This window comes from Trichogramma pretiosum, unplaced genomic scaffold (genome assembly GCF_000599845.2).
Source record: "Trichogramma pretiosum strain Unisexual culture from Peru unplaced genomic scaffold, Tpre_2.0 scaffold81, whole genome shotgun sequence".
NCBI classification, from domain to species: Eukaryota; Metazoa; Arthropoda; class Insecta; order Hymenoptera; family Trichogrammatidae; genus Trichogramma; species Trichogramma pretiosum.
In genome coordinates, this window is record NW_019640793.1 from 14,604 (window position 1) to 40,199 (window position 25,596).

A 25,596-nucleotide genomic window follows, 5' to 3' on the forward strand; every position below is an offset into this window, starting at 1 on the left:
AAGTTCTTATAAAGATCTTGATAAAACTGGAAGACTTCAGGTAGCAATAATTCTTAGGAGAGTTTTTGATTTCATTACTAGACTTGAAATAACAAGTTCTTATATAATTTGAATTTCATGATTGTGATGAAGTTTTACTATTTAATCAAGATCTTATACAAGAACTTGCTACCAGATGTCTTAGAATTTTATCAAGATCTTATTCAAGAACTTACAAGGTCGATTATCATACGTAAGTTCTTGCATAAGATCTTATACAAGATCATTTTAAAATCTTGCCTAAGAACTTATAAAATATTTTCATTGGGGAAGACGAATCCGCAAAATACCATCAACGATCTAGAGAATCAAAATAAATTATTAAAAAAATCGATAGTGTGCCGAAGATCGTCTAAATTGCTGCATCAGTACATGGCCTTATATTTTTATCGGAAAGCTTACTTGAACCAATATCAAAATGATTTAGGATCTCAAATAATGAAATTTCTCGACGACATAAAGTTAGTATATCCGGACATAGTTGACGGAGAAGTGAAGGAAGGCCGGACGATTAAGGAAATTGATCCCCCTACATTTTCGCCGTCGGTAGAAAAAGAGTTCCTTCCTCCGCCAAAAAAGCCACGACTGGAAGATTCTGATGTTGAAGATATTTTGAAGGAAATCGAAAAAGCTAATGATTCAGATCCGGACTTAGATGTAAATGATTTTTAAAAATTTAATTTCTTTTTCCAATAAATTTGTATTTTTTTCTGTCTTTGTGTGTATTTTTTTTCTATGGGGGGACTTTGCCCCCCCCCCAACCCCCCAGCAGGGGCTTCGCCCCTGCACCCGCTCTCCGCCTCCCGTACATTACTTATCTAATTCCTTCCATTCTCACACCAAAGCGAAACATGTCATACGTAATTTTTACTTGTAATTAACACATAGTATAAATTTGGGGTGAATCCAAAATACAGAGGGTGGTACATGTAATCAGGTGAAGTATTTAACTATTTTATAATCTTTTTTTTTTAGTTGATTACGGCCCTTTCTGCTACTAGGCTAATTGGCCAACCTCACCGTTCTACCTAACGGTGGGTCTTGCGTGTATATATAAGTGTGTGTGTTAGTGTATTAGCGTGTACCTATAGTCGATATGGTTGCGCCTCCCATACCACTGAGGTTACGCTTTGATAATGGTGTGACTATTTTATTATTTATAATCTATTTTCATTCAGTTTTAGCGTCCTCTGTTGGAATATTTCATAAAATCGCGGGACCACGGATACCGTTATATTATATATATCTCCCCCTGCATTGAATTTACCGAGGGCGCTGATTATCGTTTAATCTCCAATTGCCTGTCAGATGTAATTTGTAAATACTGGGTGCTGTTAGTTGCCCATTTGTAAGTTATATTTGATATTTAGTAATCAATTATACACGTTGTTACCCTCAAGTTAACAGCTTTTTATACTTCAGTACTATTGTTCCTGTGATACAGCGAACCCGTATGTTAGCGCCACCTATAACCTAAGTTAGAATTAAAGTATATGTACGCTGATCAAGCAGATACAGCTGACAGCTCAGCTCTCGACGAGCTAACACCTACACTTGTGCGTCGGATCTAATAAAGTATTTATACACATAAGTTGTATTCCCTTGTTGATCCTTATTTATTTCCAAGTTATTACAGTTCCAAAAGATAAAAATGCCTAAAGTAGTATCTCGAAGTATTGTCTGTTCTGATACCAAAGACCAAGAAGAATACAGCGATGAGAAACCCCTTCATACCTATTATTGTTTATGTGGTCAAATGACACTCATATTAGGTAACTAGTTTATAAATACGCACCTTTAATAGTATCGAAAACAATATAAACAATATGAACCTATTATTGTTATCTGAACAGTTGAATCAATGTTGTAACATTTTTATTAAACTTTTATGAAACTATATACTTTTCAATGTTTTAGATTGTACTTTAGAAAAATTACCACTTCGCAAGCGAGATGGTTCTCGAGTAATTGATTGTAGTAAACATGCCCACAAAATAACAAGCGAAGTTGATGAAATAATTTATCTCAAGCGTTCAGAAGGTATTGAGAAACAGCATCGACAAAAATGCAAAAAGTTAGCGTTTTTTATTTATCCAAACATTATGTTTTAGAAAAAAACACTCATTTAATTTTATTTTTTCTTAGATGTGGACTTTTGTTGTACTACAAGCATGATAATACATCAGGTTTAATTTTCGTTGTGAAAGGCGCAGTCGTACAAAGTTCGGGTGATGAGCCTGTATCAAACATTTATAGTCAAGTACAAATTGAAAAACCAAAAAAAGTCATGGTTACTAAACATACAAAAAATATGGGTAAATTCAGTTCAGTTACTGTATCTACAATTGATGAAGAAGAAGATGAAATAGAAGCTGTAAGTGGGATTTATATATTTTAGTGCAATGATATTGTGATGGTGAGAAAAAACTAATATAAATTTTTACAATTATAGAGGGAAATAGCTGATTCTTATGCAAACAATGCAAGAATAATTGAAAAACAGTTGGAAAGGAAAGGTATTGGAAAAAGAAAAATAATAGTTCCACCAACAGCAGAAGTGAAGAAAGCAAGGGGCACTTTGTTAGATGTTTAGAAGGACAAAAAAACATAAGAAAGCTTAATTTATCTTTTGTACAGGATTTTCTAAAAATGTAATCATGTCTTTATTATAAATATATAAATAACATTTATTTAGTGAAATGTTTGCAATCATCATTGTATAATTCTTATTGTACAAATTTTTTTATTTTACTATAAAAGTCACATTTTGTGTACATTATAATAAATAATGGATCTACTTATTTTCTAAATTTATTAAAAATTTGCTAAAATAGTTTTGTTCTGTTTGAATTTCCAAGAATGAAATTATAATGATTAGAGCTGCACTTCTCAACTTTCAGTGAAAAATACTTAACATTATTTTATATTATTTTATATTAACATTATTTTTAAAATATGACAAAATTTATTTAATCATAAACTTGAGCAGAAAGTATAGACTATAAATAATGAGTTATTGCTCAATAATTTAAGCTTAATTTGTGTACATTAATTGAGCACTTCATCAGTTTATGTGAAGCACATTCTCATCATGAGTTTGCAGTAAGTAATTGGAACCATGTAATTAGGTTAAAAATAAATTACATCCTTACTATCTTGAAACTCTATATCAATTCAGGTGATTAAGTTAAAATAACCATGAAAAAATTTCACGATGAAAATCATACTTTTTGGCACTATGTAAAAAATACAAATGTAATTTGTCAAATCACTAGTCTTACTAAAAGTCTTGCATTCAGAAAATATTCAGTTAAAATACTGAAAAATTTTAAAATTGAAAACTTGTTTTTTTTATCACAGTGCTTATAATAGTTGCTATTTGTAAAACTATATATACTTTTTTGACATAAGTGTATGTCAAAAAAAGTTTTAAAATTGATTTTTCTATTGTAAAAGTAACATGTACTTATATCAATTAAGTTCATAGTAATTGATGACAAAGTATAAATCTCTCAGTGCATGAATTTTTCAATATGTAATTATTTTAATTAATTTATGTAATGTTCCCCCAAGATTTGGAGAATATACCATAATTTTAATTTAAAGGCACTTGGGATAATGTCTGAAATAAGAAATTGTACTTGGCAATAACATACATATTTAAATTACAGTGATAAGTTTCTAGGCCAACTTTTTTTATAAATTTACATAATTTACTTCTTAATGATATTTACGTAGTTATTTTACATAAAAAGACATTATAAAATATGAATTCACACTTACTCATTTAAAAAACACAACAAGACATTATATTTACACCGTTAGTAAGCAAGAAAATTGCCAACTATCAAAAATCAGTTCTATAGTATTTCTAAAAAAAGAAAATACTGTGCTCATCACTTTAATCACTTTGGTTGTTTTTTATTTTTTTTTAGAGACATATTTTTCATACTAAAATTACGACTATTAATAATGTCATCGATACTCTTTTTGAGTGCTTCCATTTCAATTATTTCAAACGGCATTGTTTGAGTTGCCATTTCTCGTGCTTTAAAAGAAGATTGATCTACTAGTCGTCGTTGATTTTTCAAGTCAGAGTAAGATCTACTCAAGTCAATATCCCCGTTGTTTGATTCGATCTCCTCATCATTGTTCACATCATTTGTTTCTGCATTGTTATGCAGAAGATGCTTAAGAACTGTTTCATCTTCGATAGTGTACTTAGTTTGGGATTCCGCCGAGGTTCGTCTATTACTCCTACAACCGCGATTACTAATTTTACTCCAGCTACGTTCGCACATCTCAGGTTTCATCATTTTTCTATGTTCTTCTGATTGGCTATCTTCTTCGTCTTCACTGTCTGGTTGATTATCACATGTTTGCTGTTGCGCGATTTCACTAATAGCTTCAACATTGTCGATACATCCATTTTCAGTGACTTCACAAGCAAGCTGGTTATTTGCACCTTGACTATTGAGATTATCTTCGCTGTCGCTATGGCGTGGCAGTAAAAATGGAAGCAATCGCTCGACATCTTTTATAGCCAGTTGACCTTCATTTAAACCAACTCGACGCTTTAAATTCGGTAGCGGAACGGTAGTTGTAGTTGTTGTACCTATTGACAATGCCTGCAAAATTTGTATTCCCAATTGACTTTCTTGAGAGGTTGTACTGCCTCGTCTGAACGATGGCATTATTGAAGTTTTCCCGGTACGAGTTTTGTCTAGCTCTCGTTTATTTCTCTTATAAATTTCTGATCGCTTCCTTCCACGTTCGTGGTTTTTTTTACGGCGTTTACCATTTCTATTTTTGTTAACTCTGCTAGTTTTTAGTTCGGCCTTCACTTCGCTGATGGATAATGCAAACTGAGAATCACATGAGTTTCTTCGGGATTCTATTGATACACGACGTAAACTAAAGCTGTACTGTGAGTCAGTAGAGTTTCTTCGGTTGCTCGACACTGAGGCACCGACTAAAGCTCCTCGACGATGTACTAATTTTGGTAAGGCGGCAGCCCAAGTTGAACTAAAATCTTGTGAAGCTGCGGAATTAAAATCAAAATTCAGACCAACAGGATCTTCATGACTGTTATGGAAGCTTATAGATAAACGTCCAGCATTGTTGAACATTTTACGTTTAGCAAATGCTTGGGCTATCACTTTATGCTTCTGCAACCTTATCGGTTCCTTGCTCTTGTCCTTAAAAATTCTGCGAGATGAAGAAATTCATATACTTCTTTTATTTATGTTTGGTAACTTGAAAAATAAATTTACTCACCTTATAAAAAATCGCCCCCAAGTATCAACTGTTGATCTGGTCCAAACCCAAGAAGACATCAATACACCAGCAAAAAATGGAGCAAACAAATGCAACTGTAACTTTGCAATGCTTGGTTTAGCTTTCATTTTACACTCAGCTATATCAATATATTTAGTTGTTATAGAACACCTATAAAATTAAAGGTTTAATGGTATCTATTATTTTTTTTTTTTTTTAATTAAATTGATTGCATTAAAAATAATTACATCATGTATTCTCTAAAGCTCTGCTTCCATTCCAAAGTATGGTCAAAATCATAGAAATGACAATAAACTGTTATTACTACAGCAAGTATTTTAAAAACAGCAACTAATCCAACTCGTACTATTGTTTGTCTTATTTTGGAACTGTATTTTTCTGATAAAACCTCTTGACTTTTAATTTTAATACAAATAAGAGTTATTAAACCTAAAATGACATAACAATTTTATACAGCTTTGAGTATTTTAAAATAAAATGATTTTTATTACCTCTGAATAAAAAGTAAGTCCCAATTAGTAAAGCAATTATCACAGGAACAAGAACAAACCAAGTTCTAACTGCATGATTATTGTAACCAACAAAACATATCCCAGTTACATAATTTCCATCAATTTCACCTAGAGCCATGACTGTTACTGTCAGCATCAATGGCAAACACCAAGCAAGTAGATGAAAGTATGCTCCTTTTTTGTGTATTCTATCCTCAATTTTTCCTATTGCTTGAAAACGCATATACCATGTATATGATAGAATTACAAACCAAACCATGGCAGCCATTGAAAAATAATAAACCATCACGAACACAATAACGCATAGTTCCAATCCACTGCAAAGTTATAGTATGCATTAAGTCAATATTAACAACCGAAATGATAAATTTTAAAATAGATACCTTGGTTCACCCATTCTCAGAGTGTTATCTTTTTTACAAACAATGTTTTCTCTAACTCCAGGTAGAAATTGTAACAGCCAACCAATACAAAAAATAAAAAAACAACAATTTATCCAAAATACTACTAAAGCTGGGTATTTATTAGAACTTCGCCAATTAAGAAAGAAAGTAATCTGCAATTCATGAATTGAATTAATATAATAATTAATTCTAAAAATAAATTAAAATAATAAAAGTAGCTTACTATTGTAAATAGATTCAATCCTCCACAAATGCTTGCTGCAAGTGATACAAAAAATTTAATTTGTTTTTGTTCATCTTTGTCATACAAAGGGTCACTACAAGGCATTCCGCAACCTTCAACCCCTTCAAAAACAGCATCAATATTATCTGTAGGCACTAATGGACTAAGGCAACTAGATGTTGTATTAAACTTCACTCCATGAAAATCATTCTTACACATGCGAGGAAACAATTTAGTATCATCACATCTAACAAAGTCTGGCCATATTGTATGATTGAAAAGTATTCTGCAAGGTCCTGACACTATTTTACACATTTCATATGATGGTAAATCCACTGTATCATTTACGCACTTTGGCATAAACAGGGAACACAAGAACGGTTGAACAACGGTCCAACACTTTGGAATATGTTTCAAAGCTTGAAGAACAAACAACTTTTCCTAGGAATCATATGTATAGTTTATAAGTATATGTATTTGATTTAATATGATAATAAAAAATAATTGTCCATTACTTTTATAATATCGTAAGTTGTGAATTCAGGAATAAGGTCCAAAGTGGTGGTATCATAAGGTAATCCTGTGCCCATACAAGTAGCATTGTTTATACGAACACATTTTGCAGGTTTTTTACAGTGAACGTGATTTGATGGTAAATCTCCAACAGGATATCGATCAAGGCGCGGACCCAATTCAGTCCAAGAATTAGCTTCACCATTGTTACTGGTTGGATCAATGTGATCCAGCTCCAATTTTACTGGACTCGTAAGAGTGAATAGAAAAATTATAAAAAAAAGCCACATCTGAAAATTAAAATGTTTGTGTGTTAGAATCTTGATTTTTAATATAGTGCATTAAAGAAACCTTTAAATTCTAAAAAAATGTAAGATAAATTTAATTAGAATAGAAGCAAATGCATAAAAAGAAATAAGCTGCACCAAAGGCAAAACAATACTTTTACTATGAACTTTGTTTACATTGATTGATAAAATAAGATGTTGAATAAATTAAAATAAGCAGTAATAAACCCACTGTCATGAGATGATCATTGAAAATGCAAACGAAGAGTTCAGTGATCCAGCATAAACGTTTAAACTACTAGAAGGTTTTTTGAGTTTTCAGTATCTACAAAGTTGGAGCCAAGGACCACCATACACGCAGCATCGATGATGAAAAGTACCGGCCACCCACGAGCCTGTAAACGCCATGTTTCTTTCTTCTCCTACTTCTTTTCTCTTTCCTTTCTCTCTCCCTCAGGCAAATTGAAGGCTGCAGTTTAGGCGCGTGCTGCCTTTAAGTTGCCTTTAGCCACTGTAGTCTGTAGCAGCGAATGCGACCCTACAGTCCACGTCGTGATCGTGGTGTACATACATTATAAACTAAGCGAACTTTTAAGCGATTGGTGCGTCATGTTAGGCAAAACGTGTAACAAGCTAAGTGAAAGCCAAGTACAACTATAGTCTTCTTATATATCTTATAGGATGGATATAAAAAATGAGGAGGTATAGAGACCGGCAGTTATTTACTGGTGGGCTTTGACACGTTGAGCGCATTGCCACTATCAAGAAACTGCTCTCATGTAAACAAAAACAAACCGTGAATGAATTTCAAACTCTTGAGTAATCCGCAAGCGTCGCCTGCGCTCTTATGACAACAAACAGTAAACATTAAAGTTGCGCTCATCAGTGGCAGCAGCAGCGGCCGGTAACCGCATCTAAACCTTCAACTGTTTATAAAGAACCTTAAACAACTATAACAATGTGTAAATCCTCTGTGTGAACAAATAGTACCTGCATGAAGCGAAACACAAGCTTGAAGTAGAAGAAAATAGACGGTCTTATACATTTATATTCAAATAAAAATATTCGTGCTCAGTGACCGCGACCGAATGGCCGAGAAGGAGATACTGTCCATCACTATGGCCGGTCGGAGTCGGCGTTGCAGCATACCAGAGTGCGATGGTCAGAACGTCAAAGTTTTGTATGAATTTCCTAAGGAAGCTTGCAGAAAAAGACGATGGTTGTCAGCTTGCGGCATGGATGACGCCAATGAGGCTAGCTCTTTGAAAATGTTCGCTTGTAATTCACATTTCGTTGATCATGACTACATTCCGGGTAATTTGAGAATATTTAACATTTTCTATCCTGCAACGCTCTTCGTTAAAGTTTTTTAACACGATTATTTATTGATTGACAATTCTTTTTTAACAGCCTCTCCGTCGATAGTGCCCATACTCAAAAGAACGGCTGTGCCAGTCATAAAGTTGTCTGGTAACGTTACAAAGTCGCCTACTTCAAAAATGATGGACAAAAATATTTCCAACACAAATGAAAATAGTTAGTACTTTTATGAGTTTGAAAATTTCAAAGTAACTTAAAAGCATACCAATTAATATACAATATTATCCATCTTTATTCTAATCTCAAATTCAAGTCTAACATCCTTACTTTTTTTTTATCAAACTTGATCAACAAAACATGCAAAGCAAATTTTTATTGTAATGATTTTTAAGTTTCATAGTTATTATTCAAATAAAAGTCCATTTAAAAATTTCTAAATTAAACTTTTGACATTGAAAAACTCAACACAGTTGTGAATAATGACAAAATAGATGGATGAAATATAATTAATTTATATTTGCTTTTGTTTATTATTAAATAAATATATTATTAAATTGTCTTGTGCAAATGCATTATAAATTACTTTTTAATTTTAGATTCTCATTCAAAAACAAGTGAACAGAGTGAATTAACATTAATTGCAAGGTATGATCATATGGATGTGTAATAAAATCAAATTTTCTTTCAAAAACGAATTGACTGAACTATTACGTTTTCAGTAACCAAGAAAAAATAAAAGTTGATTCATGTACACACATGCCAGATGATAATCAAAACATAGTTTTAAACAATTCAAAAAATTCTAAAACAGAGAATTATCCTGTTCAACATAAAAAAAAGATTCAAGATGTTAACTTGAAATGTTCAGAAAAGTTAGAAAATTCAAAAATCGAAAAAAAAATTTTCAGCGATTCTAAAAATACAGGGATAAATAAAAATGAAATTTTAAAATATATTTCTCCAAAATCGGAAGAAATTAACAGTGTGAATGCACTGCAAAGTATAGAAAATAATAAAATTGAAATTGACAGATTAAAAATTAAAACAACTATTGATGATAGAAATGAGTCAGTTGCAGTTAAAGAAAAAGTGCAAGCTAAAACTAAACCTACCGTAATAATTCAATCTCCTAATTCAAGATTTCGTAAAAACATTCCAGTTATTCCAAAAACTTTATGTGCAGGTTGTGGTAAATATTGTACAATTGTAGATGATGACATCGTAGGTGCTAAAAGACCTGATGAGACTTTGGCAGCTGAAACACTGTTAGAACTTCAAGAGGTTGATCCTTCAAATGAAGATGAGCAAGCAATACTCATAAAAAAGGGCATAGAAATCTGTGATAAAGTCATGCGTAAAGAGAGTATTAAACTTATAAATTTAATAACTAATGATAATGAACTAGTGGCCTTTACTGGAATAGACTTTAAACTTTTGGAAAAACTTACTAAAGCAATGACTATAATGGAAGGTGGCACCGGTAAAACATATTCAGAAACAGCAAAAGAGAGAATTGTGTTAACATTATGTAAAATTCGAATCAATTTGCCTTTTCGCTGTTTAGGACTGTTATTTGGATTTAATCACATTGTATCTGCAAGTTTATTTTATTCGACCATTCGAAATTTATCAAGCATTATGACACAAATTATATACTGGCCAAGAAGAGAAGAAATTTTGAAAAAATTGCCTGCTTGTTATCACAATTATAAGCAAACTAGATTAGTATTACATTGCACTGAAATGCAAGTTGTAAAACAAAGATGTACTAGTTGTCGTGAATTGTTAGTAGCTAATAATAAGGAATATGAGTCTATCAAATTAGTTTTGGGTATCGCACCATCTGGTTTGATAATTTTTAAAAGTAATACATATGATACTCAGGATGAAAACGAATCAATTTTTACTAAGATAAAAATTCTGACATATTTGGATCCAGCTCACGATGCAATTTTGGACGATAAAACACTTGATATAACTAATGAGTGCAGTAAATGGAATATATCTTTGGTAAAGTTACCAACTATGGAAAAAAATAATATGTACAATACCACAGATGTTGAACTTATCAAAAATATTGCCATTGGCAGATTACATGTTGATAGGACTTTACATCGATTTAAAACCTTCAAAATTACACAAAAGAAATTATCTTGGAGAGCTCTTCCATGCATCGATGAAATTTGCACAGTTATAGCAGCTATTATAAATCTCAAAAATCCATATTTTTCTGAAGAATCTTTTAAAAAATTTCCAGAATGGATTTAAAAATAAATTAAGTTTCTTATCTTTAATTCATTGCAATTACATTCAGCATTATGAACAAAGATAATGTATTTATAATTACATTGATTTATTTATGTAATTTTGTCAATGATATATGTCAGTATTCATTACTAGTGATATTTTATAACTCTTATAATAAGATGGAAAAGAAAAAGGAGTAGAATTTAATTGATTTTCATAGTTGTAGAAAGAAGATATAAATTGTAAGAAAAGCATGAAGCAAAAAAGTAAAAAAATATTTAGTGATTAATGCCAATTCATAATATTAGCCAAAGACGTACAAGTGATTTAAAATAGTTTATGCCACAAAACTGTGTAGTCTTGAATCATACGATAATAAGTTTTTAGGAGACATTTTTTTTAATAATCAAAATGAAAACATTTATAAGTAAATACAAATTTGTAAAAATTATTCATCAAAAAGTGTAATCAATACATTATTTAAAAACTGTGACAATATAATTGTTTTGTAACGCCAGCACACGAGTCTAAGTAAATATGGAAAATTGTAATTTATTTTTAAATCAAAAACTTTACTATATGATTATTTTATTGTTTATCTCTATCAAGGAAGGATTAATATTTACCTATTTACTTTGAACAATAAGCGAATAATTTTCGCCTTCATTACAAACGCACAAATAATCAATTGTTATCATCATGTAACGAAAGTTCAAATTTGACTTGTGATGGCTCCTGCGGCTTGATAATTAGTATTGTCAAAAACTACAGTCCACTGCAATATCAACGGAGTGTGGTTCTCAGCACGCGCGTTCTCTCTTATACATATAGCGTGTTTTCGCTGGCAGATTGTGTTTTCTGTAGAAAACACTCATAATTCCGGCTACATTAATATTATTTACAAGAAAGAGAAAGTGTAATTAAGTTAAAAAGGTGAAATTCATGAAAATATGATTCGGGTGATGTTTCGCGAAAGCTCAAGCAACTTTGTCCACTGTCACTAAAACTGGGTTAGCTGTTCTCAGCTGGGTGTTAGCCTCTGCGTGGTACTTTTATTAAATGCGAGAAAAGAAGCTCTGCTAATCATGACAGAGCGACATACAGCATCATCGGGTCGTGCAAATTATAACCAGTGTCTCAATCTAGGTCGCAGTCTAATGTCACGAGCAACTCTTTCACAGCCATGGCAAGTTTGAGAATTGTACAACCAATAAGTTAAAAAGGTATATAAATAAATACGGTAACTCGAACAAGTCGTCCGCGAGCCGCAGGTACAAAAGTGTGACAGTTCGAACAAGTTTATACGTACGTGCACGTGCATACGCGTGTTCGTACCTACAAATCATATATATAAAATCTTAGTGTAACGAAGAGTTCGTGAATTGGCTTTTTTGGTTTCTCAAGCAAGCATGTCATGAAGATGCACGTCTGTGTTCAATTTTGACAGGTTGCAAGGTGTGAAGCAAAATAAAAATTAATGAAAATTTTGGTGAGTTGAACTGTAGCCTAATTAGCTTTATCTTGAATGAGATTTTACAAAATAATTATCTTTTATGATTCGTGGGACGTTTGGTTTCAAATCGTCGCTCGAGCTCATTCTACATGACGTATAAAAAGACAGTAGGATATAGTTGTCCAAAGAATCACATTTTGTTATCTTAATATGTGGCTGTCGTGATCGGCATGTTGCGTGGCATAGGTCATTTGTACGTTGAAATAATATATTTTCTTTTTATAAAATTTATAAATAATTCTCGTCGGTGCACGTGAACAGGCGAATGATGGGAAAACCATTGAAGGAAAGAGCGAAAAAAGTATAAAAGATGTTTTCACAAATCGCATCGCGCACGACTGATTCGCCCTTGGGTTTCATTTACGCCCATCCGTTTTTTTGTCACTGCATGCGTTCCATCAGTTCACTCATATCGTCTTCTAAACTCATACGTCCATCCCTAATGAAGTAATATATCATTATCAAATTCACGATGTCTTAATTGTGAAAAAATAAGCCCAACTTCCTCTTTCTTCCCGACAGTTTGTAATATTTTTACTTGTTATTAAATGAATTCACGTATCATTGGAAAAAAAAGAAAAAAAGGAGACAACAGTAATATCATTTATTATTTTTAAGCAGTGACGAAGTATACTGGCGAAGCTCGCGTGCGTTCCGTTGATCGATAAATGACGGAGCGAGCCGTAACTCGCCCGAGCTAAGCTTTACTTATAACATTGTTTATGTACATACAATAGTCTCTGTGGATGTAGACGAGGTAGAGAGATCAGCGCGTCGGAAGAAGACCCTAAGATTCACCTTTTACTCGACAAGCCGTGTATTATACACACTTTTTTGTACCCCTATATCACATCGTGCGAGGGTAAGGGAGGCTATGAGCTCGCGGCTAATAAAGCTCGAAACAATTATGAGAATACACTCGTCGAGAGGATAGAAGATAAGCTGCAACACCAATTTTTCAGAGCAACCTGAGTATTTGCTTGCGCTGTTTCTACACACGTGCGATATCGAAAGTGATTCTTATAAAATAAAGCAACATCGATGCTCGATCTTTACAACGTCTCGTATATTCAACTTGAGATATCTTTCAAACTGTGTATCAATGAATGTACACAGCAGTTAATGTGTTCCACGTTTTCCCCAAAGTGTACTTATACTACAGTGTTTGCTGTTAGATCTAGCAATAGACGCTAGATCTTGACTTGAACTTACATAAGATCTTACATTCTATTTATTTAAAATCTTACGTATGATATTATTCACGGTGAAAGTTCTTAGATTAAAAACTTATGTAAAATCTCGCGTAAGATCTTGATCAAAGGGTTGACGAAAATAATATTATTTCTTCTAACAGGATTAATCCAGTTTCTTGAAGATGGCATTATTAGCAAGAAAAAAATGATAAATTTTTTTTCATTTTTTTCGTGTAGATCTTACATAATAATTCCCGTAAGTTCTTGCGCATGTTGTTCCATATTTAGGGTTTTTGAGTTGAACTAATTTCTTTCTGAAAAAAGTCACCGAAGTAATTACGTACTGTCGATAACCAAGATCTGACATAAGATTTTATGTAAGTTTTTCTCAAGAACTTGCATACAAACTTATTCAATATTTTCATTGGAGAGGTGGTTCCTATATAAACGAATGGTTCGAAATATTCGAACGGTTCGAAAAAAATGAAGTTATGTCTTTTTGGTTTTCCACCACAGAAAAAAACAAAGAAAGAAATGTCAATAATTTTCATTCAAAAGTACCTATCCAATTTAAATTTGAAAAGTAATTTAGAAAAGATTATTCATTTATTAATTTAATTATGATATTCCAATCAAAAAACAATATAGAACTGTTAAAAAGCGTAACTTAAATCATTAATTCGACTGACATTATTTGAATAAATTCAATGTTTAGGTGAATCTGTTAGATTCGTTGAAATCAATGTTGAATTAATAATAAAAGCCAAAGATCCACTCTTCGACAGTTCAAAACATTTCTTGAAGTTCATTATTACTATCGAAACTCGAAACCGGACTTGGTCAAGATTGATACCGTTAAGAGTGTAATTATTTGTACAATTATCTTTAAATATTGAATTACAGAAATTCGTCTTGTATAGTACTCAAAATTTAATCCCGTTCGTCAAAGTTGAAGAGATCAATCAAAAGAAAAACCGCAAGGAATCTCGTTTTTGACTCATTTCGCGAGTTGTATTCTGTATAGTGCATTGACTGCTGCATCTTCTGTCGTTAATGTCTGTTCTATGTCATAAGGATGAACGTCGGCCTTTACCATTTTCTATGTCGCTACCAAGCAGTCGTTACATTGGACTTCGCCCAAAAGTGACAAAAAATTTTAATATAGGTCCGAGAAATCTTCGCAAAAACAAGAAATATTGTTATATTTAGACATTTTTTATAGATATACTCGCGAGGAAATTTGCAAGTACATCGCTTATTATTTATGGGATAAAATCACAGAATTACGGCACCTCGTATTTTTCCGCTCGCGCGTTACATATCCGATGTAACATATATTTCAATATTTCAATATTTACTCCATTTTATGTCCACAAACCAAGGAAAATATTTCTTTTAAAATAATTAATTTGGTATTAACAAAGAGCTATAATATACACAGCACAAATAGTTTAGAGTTTTTAATAAAAACGATATTTAAGTTATTGAAAAATTGTTCGTGCTATTTATGTTGTTTGTGACTTATTAGAATTTCGTGCGAAATAATTATTCGTTAAAATTAGGGTTTCATTTTTCTCCTTATTGATACAGAAGGGAAACATTCATTTCTTGCTACGATTTTTGGTATTACGAAAATTGTATGAAAAATGATAGCTTCCACTGTTGAGTAAAAATGATAGGAAAAATTTACCAAAAGTATAATTGCGAAATAAACACTCGAAAATTTCTATACGTATACTATTCCTAAATATACAAATAATTATAAAATTTTTTTCATAAATAATTAAATGTTACTTATTTAAAATTTGTATCTACATTGTATCTAATGGGGCGTTGGTGAGCAGGGATATAATATATTTATACATGATTATTTCCAAACCTTTCGGGGAAGTTATTCTGAGTAAGGAATTTTGATTTTTTTCAAATCGGACATCAGATTCAAATTTACCACACCTTAAGATTCTCTTTTATAAAGTTTGAGTTCAATTAGCTTATACACTCGGCAACAAAATTATCGCAACAAAAAAATTCATCGAAATTTTGTCGATTTTCAAATGCTTCTATCTTGGGCTAGATTTATCGTATCGACACGCTTTTTTTTTAATTTCTTGGAAATTTTGTCCTCTTTAAATCCATATAAATTAAGATAAGATTTGAGTTAATGTTGAGTTACCAGTAGTATTTGAGCGTGACCCTAAAAATTACTGAAAAAAAAGGACTGTTTGAACGTGTACCAGTACCACAGTGATTTTTTTATCGAATTCTAACATACACCATCGCAAAGTGCTCTTTTTAACGAGTAATTTAAAAAAAAAAAGACCTCTCTACGATTTTTTTAACGCCCTGTAGGTCGATTTGGAGGCACGGTTTATGTACGCAAAATGCCCAGAAAATCGTCTTGATTTTAGGTAAACGGGAGATTTTACGTACTTTAAATGGTATCTTCAAATCGACCTACAGGGCGTTAAAAAAATCGTAGAGAGGTCTTTTTTTTTTAAATTACTCGTTAAAAAGAGCACTTTGCGATGGTGTATGTTAGAATTCGATAAAAAAATCACTGTGGTACTGGTACACGTTCAAACAGTCCTTTTTTTTCAGTAATTTTTAGGGTCACGCTCAAATACTACTGGTAACTCAACATTAACTCAAATCTTATCTTAATTTATATGGATTTAAAAAGGACAAAATTTCCAAGAAATTAAAAAAAAAAGCGTGTCGATACGATAAATCTAGCCCAAGATAGAAGCATTTGAAAATCGACAAAATTTCGATGAATTTTTTTGTTGCGATAATTTTGTTGCCGAGTGTATATTCAGAGAAAAGACTACGTTTTACTTATTAATGATATATTACTACTTGACCGGATAATTGAAACTATTTATTATTCCTTGACCGGTTGACCGAACTAATTTATCCTATATGTTAGTACATTAGAGTGAGTTTTCGTAAACGTGTCAATGTGGAAGCTTATTCATTGACAATCATAAGTATGTTCTTTTTGAATGCGACAATTGCAATATGTTTATAAGCACATAATTTTTGTATGGTCTGTATACAATACATAGATGAGCAGCGAATCTAAGTTGTGTGCGCGTGACCTATTTTCATACAACATTAAGAGCAAGTTCAACGAAGTTCGTCGCTCGGCAAAGGCATTGTCGCCAAAAAGCTAATAAAAGAGAGAGAGAAAGAGAGAGAAAGCACAAACATCAGTGCTTATGTTCCACGAGAATTAAACTTATTTCGAAACGCGATGAAAATAGCTCAACGAAATACAACCGATCCTAAGACAATTCGAAAGCTAGCAAACGATTTTATCGAAAAAATCTCATAAGTAAGCGGTAGAACAAGAGAAAATGAATTAATTATTTATTTGAAAGGACGAATACCGGCCGGGTACGGACGACGCAGCATCAATGTGCCTATGCTGCTCTGGCCTTTGCGCAGGCGGCCTGATGTATCAAGGCTTTACACCGACTGTGCGTCTACATGTATTACTCACTGACGTAGAAATAGCGACGATGACGTTATTTACAAGGGGTGTAAGGATAAAAAAGAATACCGAGTGAAGTGGAAGAAGAAGGTGGTAGGGGAGAAAGAGGCTGGGCTCTGGTTCTGTTCATCTCTCTCTCTCTCTATGACGTGGGCTCGGCGTGACGTCAAAGCTCGCGCGCGCGTGGCTGATCGATCGCACTGATGTGCTATGGCCCATAAAAGCTCGCTTGAATAAAACGAGACGACCACTACGACTGCGGCATGACTGTTACTACTGAGCGTCTTCACCGTTACAGTAACTTGTATATATTCGTGTACGCTATAGGCCTGCTCTTTTTTATACAACTCAAGTATACTACTCATCAGCTGTACATTGGATCACGTGTGTGCACACACGAACACATATACACGAGTTTCATGCATATATAATATATATATATATATATAAATTGTAAAAATTTGCTGAAGAAAGTTTAATTTTATATACATTATACAATGTACAATAATACATAAATAGCCGTGTAGCATGTGCGATACCCCAGTTGTTGCTGGCCGAGATTTCGGCCGAAACAGGTTACAAGCTTAGCGCGTGCGCCGATCCTCGAACGAGCTCTCCCGCCTTTTTTTACCTGACTCTTCTTTTACGATTATGCATACGTACATCTGTAGTTTGGTATTTCGCATTTAACATGATTCTCGTGATCGCGGCATGTATATGCAGTCCGTGCATATCTACTTTCCGTCTATTTGCTCGTGCGCGCAGGATTTTAGTTCTCGCCGGCTGACACGCACGACGATGCTGTATATGTCAACGTATTCGACGTAAGCAATAGACGCGTCGAGTGTATATAAATGTAGTGATTTTCTAATCGATATGAATGAACGAGCCTTGCTCAACGCTCCTGGACATCCTGCAGTTGAGAGATATATTGAGACTGAGAGAGCTCTGACTCTGTTGATATTTGTATCCGCATTGCAATTCGACGAAATATGATGAGATATCGGCCGACGGCTACTTCTGACCCCCTCGCTAATCAACCGGGCGATCGTCGCTATTTTCCGATAAAGAGAGCTTGTGGTCCTGTGTTTATATCGAATTCGTGACGTAGTAAAGAGGGAGAGAGAGAGAGAAAGCACCTGGCCTACTTTACTCTCTCTCTCTCTCTCTCTCTCTCTCTCGCTTTAGTTCTCGAGGCTTTGTCGACGTTGAAGCTTCTCGTCACTCCTCGTTATTGGATGACACTTTGCACCCTCGATAGAATATATACCTACCTTTCCAGCATTCTGATACACACATACCATCCTATAACGAATTCACGTTCAATTAATTTATGCTTTTTCGTTGCTTCTTCAGTCACCGTATTTTTTACCTTTGGTGCTTCTGATTTGCACCTGTCCGTACTTGGCATACAAAAGAGAGGGCAAAATTATTTGAATTAAAGATCTCGCACGTTTTTTATAGGTGCCGTTTCGTAGGTGTGCGAGCTCCGTTTACCTCTTTCTCATTTATACTTAAACGCTTCTTTTTTTTTCTTTATAAAAATCTATCCTAATTACAGAACAAAATTTGCGCTTTAATTACTTAACTTATTTAACGATATGTTAGCCAATTATACATAAATACTCTAAAACAAAGGAATCAACCTTTACAGCTACAATTTTTAATGCAAAATCTTTTTGCTTCCACCTCCTCCGCATCCTTAAGTCACTTAAATAAAACGAAAATAAAATTCCAGACAAAAAATGGCATCGACGATTGAAAATGTAATAGTTACATTTACGAAAAAATTATTTTAAAAAATAGTTCCTTATTCCTTTCCTCTCTTATACTGTCCTCTAAATGTTACGTTAAACAATTAAATTTAAAGAGATTTCATTGGTTATTTAAATTTTATTAAATAACTAAATAAGTAATAGCTTTTTTGTTAAAATTTAAAAGTGAAAATATGACATCAAAATGATTAAAATCAAACTCAACATCATTTATTTTCACAAAATAAATCTTTGTGCCTATTTCAACAATAATTTGTTTTTAATTCAGCTTTGCTCTGGAACTATTTTCAGAAGGCTATCAGAAAACCACACACATACATAAATTATACAAATTATATTCCTTCTCTGAAAAAGATTTATGTTTTGCATTGTCAACCTCGGCTCATCAAAATGCAACTAACTTGTCATCGCATGACAATTCAAATTTACCAATTCAGATGAATATCATACTCAATTTTATAGCATTGTGCTAAGTTCACATTCATATCCCTCTTTCGAAGCCATAAGTCTCTCTTTCTGGTATCGCAGAGTGGGGTGAGCGTAGTGAGTTTGTTGCTCACTACGCTCGAGCGCTCATCTTTTGATTATTTTTCCAGCTGTTCTGGTACATTATGCTTCTCATGAAATACAAACAAAAATAGGAGATCAATTTAAATTTTCACGACATACTAAAGTTCTGAAGATCTATTGTAAAAATTTTAACTTGATTTCGTGAAATGAACGACATTTAAGATGATAATTTTCCCCTCATGGCCCTAAAATAAAATTTAACTGAACTAGCATTGATCATTCATTAAAACAAAAATGAAAATCACTTTAATTTTTAAATTATTTTTTTAGATAATAATTGATTTTTATCTGAAATTTGTTTTTCAACTATTAAAATTTATGTAAATGAATAATTGATAATTAATTAGATAATTTTGAACTATTTAGAAAAGTTGGTAAGTTCGATTTTCGAAAATTATGATAAAAAATTTTGAAAAAATTGAGGATTCCCTTTGACCAATTTCAAGGCAGTTTTGTTCTATAAAATTCGAAAAAAAAAATTAATAATTTTTGCGATGATAACAGAAAATATTTTTTTCCCTTTCAAATTATTTTTCTTCTATAAAGAGGAAGAGTACATGCGACCATAATTGTTACGTTGATTGCAGTACTCGGTCCAGTTCGCATAATTTCGCATAATAATGTATGTTAAAATGGTTAATTTTACCCTAATATTTGCAATGAAATTTCTCGCTACTCGATCCGACCGCAATCCTGAGGCTTTTTGTAATCAAAAACTATGTATACCCTGCATTTAGTATATTTTTTCGCGCAAGGAATTCATTAATTTTTATTTTTAAAAGAGTGCGCGAAATTTCGATAAATTTAAATGCAAGAGAATTTTCAGATGTACGAAATAAACGAAATTGTTGACAAACACGTACATTGTGTGATGCATGCTTTGCAATTTTATTACTTGTGCATGTACGCACTTAGACGTACTTGAATTAAAAAGGCACTGAACTATTTGAAAAAAATTTTGTGGGTAGATCCAGCAGAAGTAGACAGTTAGATCAGAAAAAGATATTTTGTCGCCACAGCGAAAAAATGATGTGAAATCAATAGCAAAATAAAGTCCAATAATTTTATTGCAGTGACTATATATATTTTTCTGATCCAACTGCCAACTTTTGCTGGATATAAGTCTTCACTAAGTATCAAAGCGTGCAACACAATGTCGAAATTTTTATGCGAGAAAATTCCTTATTAGCTTCTGCCTCAATGTTTTGCAGTCGTGAGAGTAAAAAATAAAAATTTTTTTAGTAATATTTTGACGTAAGTGGTAGGACCTTCAAACTCGGTTAATAGCACAAAGTACTTTGAGATATAAGTGAAAGCATCTTGGCTTAAAAGATCTTGTAAAATTTGTCCTAAAGTTTTTAAAACATAAAATATCATGTTTATAGGTTGTTTTTGGATAAAATAATATTTTTACTGTCGAATCGTTGCATTTATTTCCCAAACTCACGTTTGACATATGATGATCCAAAGTCTTAATTAAGATTTATGGAATAACTTTGTCCTCTGTATGCAAAGTCGAACTTATCTCCATGATGCAAGTATAAATAGGAAATTGGCTAAATTTCAGTAGTAGGGTGCCTTGGTATTGCAAACCTATGCGTTGGGGGTGGATGTGGCTGGTACTTTTAATTCGCGACCAAGACTATTAAAAATGAAATACCTGACTAAGATAGCGCAGTTGAAACTCGAATCTCGAATGTATATCGGTTATATTTTTTTACGTGCGCAGGCACTTCAGCACTGCTCATTGAGCCGCTTGTTTGTTAATAACTCAAAGACATACTTCTAAACACGTGTACCAATGCTGCGTCAGTAAATGCGGCAAATTTAAATTTTAACAAGCAAATTTACGGAGCTCTCAAAGAAATTTACACCACCATTTAAGCAACGGTATATGTACTTCTTTGTTCGAGTGTTATGAGCACTCAATAAAACCTGCGTTTTCGACGCGTTGGTATGATATTTTATGATCCAATAATAAAAACGAATCGGTCATTGTTTTCAAAATACAAAGTCAAATATAGGCTTATTTATGGAATTCGGTGTTTGAGAAAATGCAATATGAATATTCAAATACAATGATTGACCTATTTAGCCGCTGACGCGAGCAGAATTTTGCATAATTCACATTAACTGTAAATAACTAAAATATAAATCCTACCTTTTGTTCATGTGTTTTAGTAGCGATGGCGAATTCAATAGAATATAAATAGGTTAAGTGTCCGAGACAAAACTCGTTTCCGTACAGAGTAGGAAACATGTGATCAACATTTTTTAAGCCAAAAACTTTCGCGAAGGTTTCGTTTCAGCCAAAATTCGCCGTACTATTGACCAAAAATTAGAAAAATACTTGAAAATAGCCCGTGGTCACGTTCACGATGTTTTTCCCGTTAAACCCTTTGAAAAATTTAGTATCGTTGAACCGAGCTTCGAAGTTGAAGTTATTAAGTCATAACCTAAATTACACTGAAAAAAATTTCAGTCAAACGAGTAGTGCGCTCGGTCCGTCCAGCAATTGCCGCAAAGGAGGTAGTGCAGGCTGCAAAGAGATAAGCGATTCTTTCTCGAGCTCGACGCATCGCGGCTCCTCTTCGAAGAGCAGCAACAACAGCAGCAGCAGCAGCAGCAGCAGCAGCAGCAGCAGTGATGGATCAAGCGAATTCGACAAGGCTCCAACTTGCCCGTCGAACAGGAGCTGGAGGCCCCCGAAATGCTGTCACTCGGCCGATCCGTCGACTAATACGCAGCCCTCGTGTTGTCAGCAACCCTACAGTTTATCGAGCAGCAATCAGAGTAAAGCCCCTTCTAACATGCAGGAAGCCACGAAGTCAGTCAGCCACCCTAAACTCTTCAACACGGGTAGAGCGACTACTTGGACGCCCGGGGGATATTATTCTAAATCTTGTCGATTGACTTGTTCCGAGACTTCGAGGTATAAAATACGTTACATCCGCCAACATTTGCGCCCTGAGTCTTTGATTTTTTTCCCTCTCGATAATCAATTTAGCAAACCTGGCTGCCCTCGATGCGATCCTTGCGCCAATGTGAGTGGCGCCAACCCGCCAAATAATTCCAAAGACTTGCCACATTTTCGAGCGTGCCAAAGTCCCCCGGATCCTTGTAAGTTACCTTACTATATGTTGAATGTACGCGATTCGGACCCTGCTAAACGAAACGCGAGTAATGAATCCTAATATGCCGTTGGTGACGGTAATACAGCAGGCTCCGGTGGCGGCCCGGTGCAGTGTTTATCGACGACGTGTCCCTCGTGTCCGACTCCTATTAATCCCAACATGTTGACACAAATGGGCTGCCAGAGTATGATGCAGCCGCCGTGTCCGTGCGACGCTTCTCCCGTCTGCTGCAGTGACGGTAAAAGACTCTCTATTTTCTCTTCTCTTTTGTCTCGTTGTAAAAATACTTTTTAACAACAATAAAAATTGAAAAAATTAAGCTCGTAACGTAACATTTACTTCGTGATTTTTAGAACCCGAAAAGAAATTTAAATTTTGGCAGTCCATGACATTTTTCTTCATGTTACCTTCGCTCCTCGTTGTCGGTAGCTTCGTACAATATAACAAAAACAATGAAACCCACGAGAAAGCCGATCTCACACCGTATCCTTACATGAATATTAAAACTAAGGTAATGACCATAATGCTATTACATACAAAAATGATATTAATATCCGACTTAGCTATTTTGATAACTATTATTAATTTTTCTTGGGTCAATCAACGCCGTCTCACGATCCTGGTAAAACGCAGTAAAAAATTGTTATTGTGACATACTAGATGTTGCTATAGTTGATCCAACTAAAAAACTATTAAATCTCATCAACGGCTGAGTTGATCACTGATAAAAGTAACGGCTTTCTATCATTTTGCTTTTCAATTGATCCTTTTAAATCACGTCTGTACTTACAAAAGTAACTATATATGTAAAAAATAAAGAAACGAAATCACGTTTATAACAAATTAAAATGTATAATTGAGTGTGACATTGTTACTGTTGTAAATTAACCAATAGCTTTAAATATGTTCTTGTTTGATAAAAAATTCACCAACTACATGAATGAAAAATTTGGAAAAAGCGATTCGCTATCAATGGTTTCAAGAATGGTGGCATTTTCTCTTCAATTTCGTGCCTGCATGAAATGTAACTCATTGGCGATAAACTGTTTGTAAAGTTAAGAAGATATAAAACCGTTTCTATACTTTAAAAAATGTGTCTTGTAAAGCCACGTTAAAAGTTTAATGAGAACTTGGAGAACGGAACGATTGGACAATTATTTACGTAGTTGGGAAGCAACTTGAAAAGCGTTTGAACGACTTAGCATCGAGATAAGATATATTTCTCCACGCTTTCCTTAGAGTCTATAATTCTAACTAAGAATTGCAACTTGTTGTTATACAGCCCAAAAAAGAAACATTTGATCTACAGAAAACCAGGTTTTCTGCATTTAAGCTGTATATTTATATTTATCAATGTTGATATAGTATACTGAAAGATATAACAAACGATCAAAAATATTTTTATGTTCCCTTCACGTAAGAAAGTTCATGTGATTACATTTAAATAAAACTCAGCATTTTGTATTTATGAGAATGTTCTAATCGATTTGAGATTCATCTAGACCATCGTGATTTTTGTCACATTCTCATGAAATTTGCAACTCCCATTCACTTGGTGCATTACATCCAAGAATAATTTCCATTATCAAAGAACAATTTGAGTTGTTTATACTTTCAAGAATCAGCTTCTAAAATTTGGTACAGGAATTCGAATTTAGACCGTCAAACTCAAAATTGAGCGCAAGTGACTACACGGCGCTTTAATGACAATTAGAAACTGTGAACGCGTTTTAATCGACATAATGGTTTTGTAGTTACCAACCATCCTAACTTAAAAATATACTTGACCAGTCGTTCTGAAAGTTTAAAAAAAAAACGAAACGAATTTTTGAAATTTTTTCCTCTATATCGACGCTATTTTGTAAGTTAAAAAATTTTTTTTGTGAGCTATAAACCAAAATGACTCCCTTATTTGTCGAGCTTTCATTCATCGACTGAATCTTTCCTTTTTTCCCTCAAGTACACTATAAATTTATGTAGAGCTGTATAATAATTGTTTGAAACAAAACTTGTAAATGTAATGATTGAAATTATCGAAGATCTAAATGATATATTTTATGAGACGAGGTCAATATCTTTCACAAGAAGTATTGAAATTTATTTATGCATAAAATTTTAAATATTAAAGAAAAATTTGTTATGAGTTTAAAACTGAGACTACTTGGTTCCTGAATAGTATGTTGCTTTATTCTATAGTAAACTCGTGTACGGTACATTTCACAAATTTCAGCATTGCGCAAAACAGAACATTAATTAAAAAATGTTTAACCGTGTATTACACACTACTCAAAGGTGATTAATTTATTATTTGGTAAATACAGCTGATGGTACGTGAGATATCCAACTCGATCATGTCACTTTGTACAGTGAGTGATATTTATGCACAGTGTGCAATAAAAAGTGTGGTCTGCATCTGAGCGAAGTAATGTTAGTGCCTGGAGGGGGGATATTAACATAGAAATATATGGGTGGTTTACAGTTTTTCTCTCATATTTCAATAAATATGGGGAATGTAGCATAGGTATATCTTAAGAGGGGGGGGGNAGGGGGGGGTAGGGTCTTGTTCGATGGTTTTCGAGCTGCATTTTAATAATTTTTTTTAAGCACATAGTAAAATGAATTTATCTATAAATTATATACATTATAAATGGTTATTTGAAGAACATTCAGTTAAATTTTCAGCTGAAAATAGTGAAAAATAAGCTAACTACAGCAAATTTTCTCACAAAACTGAAAAAATAAGATCGATTGCGGTGGACACTGTAACTGAAAATCTACTCGACCGATTCTTTCCAAATTTTTCTCACTATTTATCTACATAAATTATGAGGTAATGACGTCGAGATATTTCTTTTAAAATGATTTTTGAGTTTTTGGCATCATTTTGAAGTGAAAAAATGACTTTTTTGACAAAATGAAGGCAAAAATTCATCGTACTTGTTCGTAAAAAGCATTTAAAAATGCAAAAAGTTAAAATATCTCGACGTCATTACCTCATATATCATCTACTTAAATAGTGTATAAAATATGAAGTTGATCGGTCGAGTAGATTTTGAGTGATGGTGTCCACCGGAT

General features: G+C 33.2%; 5 protein-coding genes across 7 annotated transcripts in view; 4 read left to right on the forward strand and 1 right to left on the reverse strand.

Annotated features, from left to right (window-relative positions):
* Positions 1 to 1,690: 1,690 nt before the first annotated feature.
* On the forward strand, positions 1,691 to 2,790 carry LOC106657352 (UPF0428 protein CXorf56 homolog). The gene is made up of 4 exons (XM_014378809.2): positions 1,691 to 1,811; positions 1,957 to 2,113; positions 2,185 to 2,413; positions 2,492 to 2,790. The coding sequence occupies exons 1-4, from the start codon at positions 1,691 to 1,693 to the stop codon at positions 2,630 to 2,632; spliced, it is 648 nt and encodes a 215-aa protein (XP_014234295.1). The 3' UTR covers positions 2,633 to 2,790.
* A 1,147-nt stretch (positions 2,791 to 3,937) lies between these two features.
* Positions 3,938 to 7,671, reverse strand: LOC106657408 (protein smoothened). The gene is made up of 8 exons (XM_014378937.2): positions 7,509 to 7,671; positions 6,992 to 7,279; positions 6,477 to 6,917; positions 6,233 to 6,405; positions 5,829 to 6,166; positions 5,565 to 5,766; positions 5,317 to 5,487; positions 3,938 to 5,247 (listed from the first exon to the last, which is right to left on the reverse strand). The coding sequence occupies exons 1-8, from the start codon at positions 7,512 to 7,514 to the stop codon at positions 3,945 to 3,947; spliced, it is 2,922 nt and encodes a 973-aa protein (XP_014234423.1). The 5' UTR covers positions 7,515 to 7,671; the 3' UTR covers positions 3,938 to 3,944.
* A 134-nt stretch (positions 7,672 to 7,805) lies between these two features.
* LOC106657409 lies at positions 7,806 to 11,294 on the forward strand. Its single transcript, XM_014378938.2, has 4 exons — positions 7,806 to 8,590; positions 8,687 to 8,812; positions 9,193 to 9,241; positions 9,316 to 11,294. The coding sequence occupies exons 1-4, from the start codon at positions 8,365 to 8,367 to the stop codon at positions 10,862 to 10,864; spliced, it is 1,950 nt and encodes a 649-aa protein (XP_014234424.1). The 5' UTR covers positions 7,806 to 8,364; the 3' UTR covers positions 10,865 to 11,294.
* An 876-nt stretch (positions 11,295 to 12,170) lies between these two features.
* Positions 12,171 to 25,596, forward strand: part of LOC106657374 (protein retinal degeneration B) — a 48,422-nt gene continuing 34,996 nt past the window's right edge. Inside the window, exon 1 of one of the 2 annotated variants that reach the window (XM_014378866.2) lies at positions 12,171 to 12,332. The gene's annotated coding sequence lies outside the window, so the exon portion shown is untranslated. The remainder of the gene's footprint in view (positions 12,333 to 25,596) is intronic. The other variant, XM_023457647.1, reaches the window with a different exon arrangement.
* LOC106657375 (uncharacterized protein DDB_G0271670-like) lies at positions 21,726 to 23,231 on the forward strand. 2 transcript variants are annotated; one of them, XM_023457676.1, is made up of 5 exons: positions 21,726 to 22,319; positions 22,395 to 22,507; positions 22,607 to 22,759; positions 22,875 to 23,032; positions 23,155 to 23,231. In XM_023457676.1, the coding sequence occupies exons 1-5, from the start codon at positions 21,766 to 21,768 to the stop codon at positions 23,155 to 23,157; spliced, it is 981 nt and encodes a 326-aa protein (XP_023313444.1). In that variant the 5' UTR covers positions 21,726 to 21,765; the 3' UTR covers positions 23,158 to 23,231. The 2 variants fall into 2 exon arrangements, with proteins under 2 accessions (XP_023313444.1, XP_014234356.2); XM_014378870.2 differs by having other exon boundaries at positions 21,726 to 22,507.